The 12,502-nt window shown below is 34.1% G+C and overlaps 1 protein-coding gene across 2 annotated transcripts in view; it reads left to right on the top strand.

Moving 5' to 3' along the window:
* Window positions 1–12,502, top strand: part of LOC108976157 — a 151,438-nt gene that overhangs the window by 61,124 nt on the left and 77,812 nt on the right. The window contains exon 1 of one of the 2 annotated variants that reach the window (XM_018945091.1): window positions 10,333–12,122. The exons of the other annotated variant lie outside the window; for it this stretch is intronic. Within the exon in view, the coding sequence (XP_018800636.1) occupies window positions 11,955–12,122 (168 nt within the window). The 5' untranslated portion in view covers window positions 10,333–11,954. Of the gene's footprint in view, window positions 1–10,332; window positions 12,123–12,502 lie in introns of those variants that run through there. 2 annotated transcript variants of the gene reach the window in all.

Raw genomic sequence — 12,502 nt, 5'->3', positions numbered from 1 at the left:
ATTTTTTTTGTTTATTTTTAACCCCGAAAACCGCAATTCAAAATAGTTTATAATTTTAAATCTAGTTTGAAAATAAAGTTAAAGTTATTTTAATATTTATTGATGTATTATTTGTAACCCTGTTTCCTGTTTAGTTTTTAGGTTAAGTCCTCTTTACATCAACTGGTTGGAAAAAAGTTATTATATATCAAGCGACTCCCTGAATTTTGATTTCCTTAGTTTCCAGTTTTCGCAACAAAACCCTTCTATTTTCATAAATCTATTAAACAGGGAACCTTAACTGCTTCCCCCCTTTTTTCATGCTACAATACATTGTTAACAGTCAATACTTGCATGCACATGCATCGATATTACAAGTTGTAAGCCTGAAAACTGGTTTAAGTACACGAGTCGCTAAGTACGTAGGTGTCACGCTTTTCCAGCATTTGAAGGGCTAGTTCATAAAATCAATGCCAAACCGGACTTTGTACTTTGGCCTTTTACTATCTAAACCATTATACTGGTTCCATTTAACGAGCTTGTAGCAACAATATTTTCTTTTCTTCCTCCTTTATACTTTACTTGGACAATATATTTTTATTATTTTTCATGTTTTTTTTATGGCCAAATGGCAACGCGCTCATTTATTTGCAATTTGCGCGCAATTTTCCTGGCAGCATCTGATTTTCGTTTATCATATTCCACAGCAACGCGACGTCACTGTGTTGTTCTTCTTGCTGTTATTGTTTGTTGTCGTTTGTTGGCCCAGCTGTTGCTGTTTGCTGTCTGCAGTTTCCCGTCTTTGGCTGCGATTTGTCGTTTGCTTTTGCTCGGTTTTTGTTTTCCTCTGCTTGTGTTGTTGGAGCGTTCTTTGCTGACAAGTTGTTGGCACGTTCGGCGCGCGTGCACACGATTTGCACTACACTTCAGAAGGTGGCACAGCCAACGCCAACGACGAGCAACCAAGTTGGTCCGGTCCTTTTTAAGCAGTTGTCGACGTACTTTTGTGTACTTGTTGACTGTTTGCAATTGGAAAATCGGCTTCGCTATTAGTGAATGCTGCATGCTTCTTCTTCCTCCTCTTGTGGCTGCTCTCAATTGTCGCTTGCTGGCAATTCGCGCCTTTTTTTTCTAGTTTACACGCTGGTTTTATGATGTTTTAGCGCGGCAAAAATGCCAGCAGACAAACATTGATCGTTCACTAGAAATTTGTTGCATGTTGCATTCTTGTTCAACAGTGAATTCGTGATTCTATGGCGGTGGCAAGATCGCTGTTTACCGTTTTGTATGCGGGTACATATGTCACAATAATTAGTTTGCAGCACGTATGGGTATATTTAATGCATTAGTGGAAGCTTTAATACCTACATATATATAGTATGACGACTGTATAACGACCTTTTGTAGGGTCCATAATGCATCAACATCTGAAATTACGGTTTTGAGTTTGTCTATAAAAGAAGATTTGTGACATTAAAAGTCTTTCTTTTTAAATAAATCAAATCCACACTCCAATGGGGCACTTTCCATGGACTGTTAGAGCCTTTTTTGACAGGACGGAGGCTAGTATCATTACTACTCTTCTGATGGGTATTAAAATTTATGCGATTATAACAATTGAAAAGAGTATGTTTACTACTAATTCTACCTAATGATCGGAAGCCAATTATAGTTGGTATGTTTTAGAAAACTGTTTATTTAAATGACGGATTATCATATCATCTAATACAGAAAATAGTAAAAGTCTTTCTTGAAAAATTATATTATCAGCTCAGTGTAGATTGAATGCCTGTAAGTCCCTTCAATTACAAAAAAATGCCATTATTTGGTGTCTATAACAAATTTTTTTCAATAAAAGCTCTTTTTTTTTATTAATGTTCAGGCTAGTATGGTGTCAAAATATAACTATTTCCATCAGCTTGGCGGAATAAATATTGAGAACTATTTCACTAGTGAGTACAAAAATATTAATATAATATATAACAGATGACAGTATTTAACATCTGATCAAATTTGACCCGGACTGACAAAAAGTATTTTTGCAGGCATTTTGTGGTAATTTTGAAGTGTCGTAAAAAAACGAAAAGTAAAAAAAAAACAAAATTTCTTGATGTGTATGTTTAAGAGAAATTTATAAAGAGTATTCTCTAAAAATTAATCCAGTAGCACCTGAGAAATCGTTGGTATCGCTTTAACGTGTTTGGAAATTCTGTTCCGGCCGATCCAGCTTGTATGCCGTGTCAGCGAATATCTTCCAAAATAATTTAAATTTCGAAAATTCCTATCCTTACTCTTGAATAGTTGAACTTTGAAAATATAAAGAAAATTGTATATATATTTTTTAATTTTAGACCAGATTTCAGGGAATATAATATAAATCTTTATTTCCGCCTATCAAATAGCCTACTGAGTTTATAAAAGCATGCCAACGCTGAACTAAATTTTCCACACACTTCCTACAAGCCTCGACTGGGATGGCCCTCAGTTTCATTGACTGAGGCAACAATAAATGTGATATATTATGATTGATGTCAGTTAGCGAAAAAATTAATAAAAATAATTTCATGGCGAATAGAAAGCCACTTTATAAAAAATTCAAAATAATTGTTCAGCAGTATTCAATTATTATTCATTATTAAATACCCATGGTAAATGCTCGAAGCAAGCGAAAGCGCACAAGAACGCAATGTAAAAACCAATTACATACATGTGTATGTCTATTTACTGGGCAATATATATATAGACATCACAGTTGGTTGTATTACCACATAACAGCGCCTATAGCCCTAAAGAAAAACTTAATATTGTATAAAATTCGTTTTGAATGTTTTTGTTGTTTTTATATGTGATGCATGTCTATACGAATTGCATATGAAAATTTAATTGTTTTATTTATTAATTATTATTTTTATGTCTAATTGTGAATAGTTGTAATGATTATCGGAAATCTAGATAAACCGTTTTTAATACTTTTAAACGCAACTACACCTTCCTCCCTTCCTTTTCCCGTACTTAAGTCGAGCGTAGATTATTATTTTTTTTAATGCTTAATGTTTTATCTTTTGTTTGCGATAGAATTCATTCTGCTATGATTTTTTTGTTTTCAAAAGACGAATTTATAAAATCTTTTTCTGAATTTTCAGTCAATTAGTTTCTCAGTTTTCTAAAATTGCTGCAAATCCCATTTTGAATATTTTTTTTTTTAATTTTGAAATTCAAATCCGATTCTGTTTTGGTTCAAAACAATTCAAATGAAGTTGGTTAATTTAGTTTTATAATGTTTATAAAGCTAAAAACATTATTTTTAACTCAAATCTAAAAATGTTTCTATATTCTTTTTTAATATTACTTTTTTAATTATTTTTTATCATCTTAAATTTGTTTTCGCTTCTTATTTAGATTTTTATTTTATATTAATTTATTTTATGTTATTTAATTTAATTTTATTTATATTTTATTTAAGTTTAACCTTCATTTCAACGATAGTAAAGCCACATGCTAAAATTTCAGCCTCCAACTTCATTGGTTCATGTCTCTGCTAACAAATCTCCACACTGTGCTCTTATAAGCCACACAATACAAACACATCCAGCATCCACATGTTTCATAGTTGATCATCTGTGAGCGAGGTGATCATCATAAACTTACTTATAAATTTGTATATGTTTACCCGCTGCTATGACATTCACACACACACATAATTGCTATTGTTCACTGCACTCGTTGCTGTTGCTCATCCGTCTCTATAAGGCCTGCTCGGCCTGCGCCGAGTTGTTTGCCACTTTTATTAGCAACATCTTCATTTGATTTTCTGCAAACACAATACATTTTTACATACGTTCATGTATGTGCGAGGCAAGTTTGTTTTCTAAATGGGCATTTGCTGTTATTTTTTTAAATTATTATTGTTGTTGCTATTGATGCTGTATGCTGTTGTACTCAAGTGTTAATTTACGACGACGCAAACAAATGATGTTCGCTGTGGAGTGAGTAAAAAAAAAAAAAATAAATGGAAGGTAGACAAATAAAATAGAAATAGAAAAAAAAAAATACATAGCAAAGTAGCGCAAAAATGCCATGGTCGCGCTTACAATAAAAATCAATTGTCATAAATATTTTCCGCTTCACTTACGGGTGTGCCAATTGTCAGTGTTGCCATGCACGAGCTCATCTCGTTTGTTTCAAACGATTAGCATAATGAACGAGTGTGAGGTGTTAATATCTTGAATATAGACCTATGGTCGCAGTGCATTCCTCAGTTATGTATCTATCTAATATCTTGAAAATGTTTGAGTTATTTTTTAAAATTATCTAGATTTTTTTTAATGAAAACTTGCGTGAAGCCTAAATAATACTATTGGATGGCAACATTGCTCGATCATGGCAGAATTGAGGGTATGAGATTTTGAATCAAACCAAACTAAGAATATTAGTGTATTACTCGGAGATTCCAATTGTAGCTAGATACTTCTCCGCTTGGTCTTCCCAACGGAGTGGAGGTCTTCCACTGCCCCTGCTTTCCCTGGCGGGTACTGCGTCGAATACTTTCAGAGCTGGAGTGTTTTCGTCCATTCGGACGACATGATTTAGCCAACCTAGTTGCTGTCTCTTAATTTGCTGAACTTTGTCAACATCGTTCAAACGACTGCGGTACTAGTCGTTGCCAACGCGCAACACTAACTATGTGTGCTAGCCTAAGACCGACTCATCAAATGCTGTCATCGTCCATGCCTCTGCACCATATAGCAAGACTGGGATGATGAGTGACTGGTAGAGTTTGGTCTTCGTTCGTCGAGAATAGATTTCGAAGTGGTCGTCATCAAAAGGGCGGTCTCTCATCCGAGGCTGTTTTCTTGCTTTCAAACGGGGCGGGTTCCAAATCCAGTGCACAACCCTGGGGAGGCATGTTTGGCCTTTTCACTTTACTCCGCCTTCAAACGGATGTACTTTGGGTACGCAAAGGTTGCTTGGTTTAAGACCGGAAGTTGTGAGCTATTTGAGCTCTATGGAAATGGATCGTCTCTGGCCATTACCAACTGAATGGCGTTCAGAAAACTTTCCTCACTTGCGTGAACTTCTACACATGACTCCATCCTCAATCCTTTACGACGTACAAACTGTATTCGTATTTTCCCTATTAAGCCACTGAGTGTACATGGAACTAATAAACGACTCTTAGCTTATTTGAGTCTAAAATTTAGAGAAACTCTTCAGATAAAGAAGTGCGATAATTCACATCGAAATCTACTTTTCTAAATTTGTGAGAAATTAAGCGAAATCCACATATCCAGCTGCAATCAAAACCCAGAGGAGTTTGAAACTTTTTGATCTTTATTTACATGTATATAGAAAACAGCGCCATTAACTTAAAAAACTAGGCATAATTTCGTGAAAATAAGCAATAGAGTTCTATTCATTGTTAGATTAGGTTTAGTTATCAGGTCAATCCTAACAGGAGTCTCATTTCGACAGGTTAGACTGTCGATTTTGGTGCCTTAACTTACTATAAATGTTCATTAGACCACTTCTCTTTCCTCCATACAACCTGAGTCCGACAAGAAATTAGCCTTTCTATCTCCAAAGTCTTTTAAGAACTTCTTTATTAAGTAGTGAAGATTAAGTACTGCTTCCAGTATTTTGTCAAGTTCATATACATATGTATTTTTGTTCAAAATGTTTTCTTTGTTACTTCTTGGCAAAAGGTCGTAATGACTTGCTTACTACTCACTTACTAGAATCAGGAGCTTTTTTGAGGGATTGCGTAAATACATACATAGTTTGGTTGATCAAATGTCAAAGTTTGACTTATTTAAAACAAATATATTAGGGTCCAAAGCATAACTAATAAACTACAAAAATTTTAATTGAGAACTGGTCTTTGCTGAGTAAAGTTTAGCTAGAAGCAATAATAAAATATTGTGCATTAATTCCACCTGGAATAAGGTTAACGTTGAAGCACTACAAAAATGCATATCCTTCTCGCTACAAAATATATTATTTCAATTAAAATTCAGAAAGCATACGCTTTAGCACACATACACACATGCATACATATGTTTATATGCCAAGAATTAAATTAAAAATTGGAAACTGGAAATTTCGCGCGTTTTCGCGCATCATCAGACCAAGTAATCGAAAGAAGAAAAAAAATCACGGTAAATAAAAACCAAAGCCAACTGGCCGATTGCCAACAACAACAACAGCAAAATGCCAACAGTCAACAGAAAAAGAACGAACAAAGTAGAATGTAAGTTGATAAGCACAACTGAAATAGGCAGGCGCAGCAGCGCGCAGAAATAAAGAAAGGCTATCACAGCACAGTGGAGGCAGGCGAGGGAAATTAAAACGCTGAAAAAAGTTAATCATGGGCTTAAACTACCCACCACAGAGCGTAGCTAAAACCTGACGATCGCCCGTTGGTGTTGAGTGCCGCGGCGGCCAGTCCTGCGCGGCAGAGAAGTACACAGATTAGCGACCCTTTTGCTCCGGCTGCAATGACCACTGCTAATGGCAGCACTATTTCTGTTACTACTAGGCGCTATCATTACATACACGTATATATATATATATATATATACATATTTATAACAACATATAAATACGTATATGTATATGGAGATCTTTTATAAAAGCTTGTCGAATTCGCTTTTTATGGCTCACATACACATGCACACGTACGCTGCAATTAATGCTGCAAAAGCGATTTTATGCCAGATCGAGTGTTGGCCAAAAGGTGAACGGAGATCATTGCTGCGCCTGTCAACTTCAGTTGTTACTGCACGGACATTTATAAATAGATATATACATATTATTTCTGTATGAGTGTTCCTCAAGTACTTCGGGCACAATTTTTAGCGTCTTAAAGTACACATAAAGCTCACTATATGTACATATATTTGTAATCAAACTTCATGCTTGTGTATATGTATTTATATACTTGCATACAAACATATGTATATATATATATATATACTTACTACTTTACTACGTTTCCTTCGCTACTCGAGTCTACTACGTGCTGCGCGCCAACCAAATAAGAAGAATAAGCATGCATCTATGTATTACTGTATTGTTAACCAACAACAAAGAACCAGTTTACTTCAGCTTGCTATCTGCTGATATGAGTGGCAGGTAAACAATAAGAAAGAGTTGAGCGGCAGCCAAGCTGGCAGGCAGTGTGGTGCCCAGAACAGCCGCAAACAAGCTCTATGGCCGCCATTTTGTTTTGGTGACCGGCTAAGCTGGGTTGTTTGTTATTTTATTCGCGTTTGGCTTTATACTATACACAAGCATTTTTTTGGTTGTTATTGGCTCGGCTTGGCTTTATTTTGCTTTTGCAGCTGAGTTGAGATTTCTTGTTGATTTTGTTTTCGCTTTACTTACTTCGTGTCTTGAGGCGCGCTCTTGAGTCTGAGCACGCGCGCTAAACGAATGTGTCGCTTGTTCGTTACTTTTCAAGTTTGAAGCTTGGCGGTAGGTTCGAATGGTGAATTTAAAGTGCGAAGCAACATTTTTTCTTATGTTAGAGGTTAGGAAGAATTTATTTTAATGTTTAAAAGTAAGTTTGTTTGTAAATCAAAATAATTTAATTTATTAATTATTTTTAACTATGGATTTTTTTTATTTTTGTGTTATTTCTATGTTTTTTTTTTTTTAATTTCCTGACGTTTTCTATACAAAAATATGTCTTAAATATCTGTTATACCCAATATCATATTTTGCTGTTCCTCATGTCCAAACGTATAATTTTCTACCTACAAACCTGCTGTTAAAAGCCTGCCACAATAAAAAATAAATTACTTTATACCTTTCTCTTATTTTATGTTTATTATATTGCTCTATCCTTCACTTTTTTATACCTCATTGCTTTCCTCGAAAAGCCACTTTAGCCTTATGTCTACTTCACTTTAAATCGATTTCTTATCTGCCTTAGCTGCCATAGTACGTGACTTGAAAACTTTCGCGATTTACTTTTTTAGTCCTTTTTAACGGGTCACCATAAACTACTCCATAATCCGGTTTTATATGAGGCACAGCGTGGCGAATAAAAACTTAAAGTTTTACCTGCTTTTGTGCAGTTTTCGAAAACCCAATAGCTTTTGTTTTTATGTTTTATATAAAAATTTCCCTTTAAACAATATTTATAAACGCGAAAAATCCCTTGCTCAATTGTGCGCATATTTTGCACCGTTTTCTCTTAGTTGGATGCAGTGAAGTTGTGGTAGTGGCTTGAAAATGTGAGCCAAAGTCAAAGACGTCGCTTCGAAATTATTTTGTGCATACTTTCAGGCGTGTGAGGCGAGCATTTACATTTTTATTAGACACTGGATAAATATACTGACTGCTTTTGTTTTGTGTTAACGCAGTCCATAGAAATAACTTTAACATTTTTTGTTAAGTATAACATAAATGTATATCCTAAAGCGATTAAAAGGTAAATGAAATATTTACGAGTTATAAATCTGCTGGTGAAAATTTTAAGATGTTTACTAAAATTTGGAGTTGATTTTTTCAGAAAAAAAAAAACAAAAAATGGCACCTTAAAGGCTACAATTAAAATATAATGCATTGGAATAGACTATATCCGTTATTTAATTTCTCTCTTCGCCCGAATTAAGGTACTTCTTCAATGACTAAATTGCCTCACATTTCGGGCAAATAGGTGGTCCCAAAATGTAAAAACAGAAGTCTTTTTGTTAAACTTTTTAATTAAAAAAGTATATATACGTTCACAAATTTTTTCAACTAGTATAGAGACTTTTGAAATTACATAATGTAAAATATTTCAGTGGAGTTGCCACCTATTTAAAATTTCTATTTATTTAAGGAAATTATTCGAATCTGCATTTAAAATTTATAAAAACAAATATTTTAAAAATGTCTAACAATTGAAATTTTTTATCAATTCAATACAGCAAAGTCGATATAATAAGATTTTAATCAAATGGACAGGGCTTGTGTTATATGTGAAGTTCGTTAAATTGTATTGAATATTTTCAACATATGATCAAATTTGACCCGGACTGAAGAACTACATTTTCACGCAAATAAATACAAAAAAATTGTTATCGCCCTAAAAATAGGCTCCTGTTCCAATATAAGTTGTCATGCTTCCAATTACCCATGCACTTATTATAAGCCTCGGCTGTGGTGTAATTCAGGGCCTTTAGCGAATTTTCTTTTTGTTTTTTTCGTTTTCGGCTTATCCTTTAAGCACTAGATCTTTAGACAGTTTCAACTTCATATATAACAGTAGTGATTCCTCTGATGGATGTAAGGTCCTCTAATACTTTGAAAAACGTCTCTTTGCTAACTTTACTAATAGTAATTTAAAAAAATAAATGTAGTCTTTAAAAAATTTAAGTGGTTTTAAATTCTAATATCGACACTCGAAGTTGTTTATAAAAAAGTCTGAGGTGTTTTGGACGAGTCTCGTATTGATACGCTTCATACCTAAAACATTAACCAAAATATGTTGAGATCCTCTGCTATTTCTCTGAGGCCAATAGGACGATTTTCAAACACTGTTTCTTTAACTTTTTCGAAAATGAGATGTGGATGGAGGATTATGTCGGATTTTTTAATATTTTCTTTGACTAAATATGTAGGCTTTCTTAGAAAAAATATGTATGTCAAATTTAAGTATTTATATGAATTACATAAAATGATAGAGTGTTAATGACTTTTCTTTGACAAATCTGTTAAGTTTTTCCTAATACATCACTGCTGCTGTAAAATAACTCACTAACAGTAAATATTTTTGTTTAACTCTCTAACATTTTCTGCTAGCAGCAATACTCTTATGTAATTAACAGTTTCTCTGTAAACTGTAAAATAAACATTTAACTAAAGCCTGTTAAGTTGTTAGAAGTGATCTGTTAATAGTCTTGCTGTAGTAAACAGTCATCATTTTAGCAATAACAGCTCTTGCCTAACATAAGACAGTTAATATTAACATTTATTTGCGATGCTTACTATTTATCCATTAACTTATAACTCATCAACTTACACGCCTGAAAGCAGGCAACAAATACATCCAAGCTTAAGTGCAACTAAACATAATTTCCCTTTTGCTCTCGCTTACCAAACAACACAAGAGCGGCTTAGCTTATCAAATTGGCTGGTATAACAGGTAGCCAAGACAAAGAGCGCGTCGCTCACATGCCAACAGCAACAATTGTTTATTTGAGCAGGCAAGCCGCACTCTTAGTTGTTGTTCGAAAATGTTTGCTTTACAAGCACGCCATTCTCACACACATACACACAGCGGTAAGCCACCGACTAAACGCGCTGCTATTAGGGATTTTTCGTTTACCTGTGCGCCAGGTAAATTCAGTGTATCGCATGCGGTAAAGAGTAGTGGACGTGATGGCGCAAGTAAGCGAAGCAACAACGCCAGTGAAGACCAACAACAATGCAATTGCAATAAAAACAAATCAGAAGCGAGGAAAAAAAAATGTGGCACAAACTAACTTAACTAGAGAAATTATATGTTTGATGTGAAGAAGAAGAAGAGGAGCGCTAGAAAAACAGCGGCTGAGTGTTAATGTGCACGATTGTGGAGAAAAAGTAAACGAAGTACTTGAGAGTATGAATACTAAAGTACTAGTTGAAGTTATTTTTGATAGTTAAAGTGATTTTGAGAAAGAAGTGATTACCATATTTTGTGGATAAGTGAAATCTAGACGCAAGTGATGAGGCAGAAGTGTTTGTTATTGTAATTTTACATGGATTTGAATTTGTAGTAATGTGTAACTGTTTTATGAGAATTACTGATATCGTACTGTTATATACTCATCAGTTCTTGCGAAAAATGTGCTGAGACCCAACAAAAATATATAAGTAAATAAAAAAGAGCGATAGAGCGCGTCTAACTTTGAGTGTTAATTAAAGCTGTGAACTCCTTGTAGCCAGCAACGTGCAACTTTTGACACTTGATGTCAGCTATGAAGCGAACGGACCGTGTAAACGAAAAAAAAGTAATTAAAGCAAATGAAAAGCATAACGAAAAAAGCCCAGAAGACATAGTGAGCTGATCTTATGTGACATACATACATTTGAATAATGACATATGATATACATATATATGACTAAACCATATAAAGTTTGAGTAAATAACAACAAAAAGTGTGCATAAAAACAAATACAACCAAATAAAATTGAAGAAAATTGAAGACAAGTCGATAAGAGCTGCAAACGTAACAAGCACAAGTTCAAGTTTCCCTGCTTAGTAACCATATACGCAGGCAAGACATATAAATTATATACCCGGACAGCGAAGAACAGGTGTAAAAGTCGAAAGCTGCGCTCGAAAGTGTGCAAACACGAAGAAGAAGCGCAATGCTAAAGCGGAAGGGAAGTAAATCAACAACTGTTGTGCTGTAGTTCCGAAATTGTTTTTGTTGTGTTGATCTCTTTCCCTCGTTTTTGCGCTAAGTAAAAAAAATACACTTGGCACACCGACCGAACACTTGCCAAGGTGGACGGACAGATAAGCAGACGCGCCGAGAAAAGGTGCGCAACCCTCATCAAGTGTGTGCTCATATGTTCATATTTTGCAAATACATACATATATTATACATACAAATGTATGTGTGGTTGTATGTGTAGAAAAGGGTATGCTATTTGCAGCTAACAAGTGTGTGTATCAATAAAAATATATATCGAAAGCAAAAACAAATATGCTGCATTGAAAATATATATACAATAAATATTTGATATACTTATGTGAGTGCCTGCATACAACAACAATAAAACTAATCACTGCCAGCGTGCATTCAGGCGTGTAAACGCGGCCTAAGCATTGCATATGCCAACTTTTACCACAAATTACTTGGCAAAAGTATTGCAATCTAATAAATAGTACTCAAAAATGTCCACTACGCCAACAAAAATAACTTAAATAATAATTTATAATTTTAACCAAAAACAAAAAATCATATTTTCCACAAATATCACCGCCAAAAGTTATAAACATGGATACGGTTGCTATTAAAACCGCACCACCGCATGCGCCGCTAGCTGCCACACAACAACAAAATGCCATTCAACAGCAGCAGCAAACGTTGCCCGCCAAAGCGCCCAAAAATAATGCTGATTTCTATACGAAAACCAGTGTTGGCGCATTTTTTCAAACCTGCAAGGTGAGTTGTTGCTTTTTTTTAATTTTTTATGTTTGTTAGTGTTTTTTCTTTTAATTCTGGCGCTGTTAGCTATGCAATAATTATGGATTTTTTTTTTAAGTTGTAAGCATTTGGGTGGCCCACATTTCTATTCTATTGCTAAACAATAGTATTTTTATTTTTGTTGAGTTTTGGAGTTGTTGGAACGAAAAAAACAATATATTGCATTTATGAAATTTTTATATATTGATATTTTTTTAAAATCTTTTAAGTCTATTTTTTTTCTTTAATAGTTAGGCGCGTTTTCATTTATAATTTGTAGTTTTTAACTTTTCAATTAAAAATAACTTTATGTAAACAAAATTTAAAAGAATACTTTAGGATATTAAAAAAATATATGT

Source organism: Bactrocera latifrons, unplaced genomic scaffold (genome assembly GCF_001853355.1).
Source record: "Bactrocera latifrons isolate USDA-ARS-PBARC rearing strain unplaced genomic scaffold, ASM185335v1 scaffold_73, whole genome shotgun sequence".
Lineage (NCBI taxonomy): Eukaryota > Metazoa > Arthropoda > Insecta > Diptera > Tephritidae > Bactrocera > Bactrocera latifrons.
Note: the sequence above shows the minus strand (reverse complement) of the source record. Positions and strands in the feature narration are given on the sequence as shown.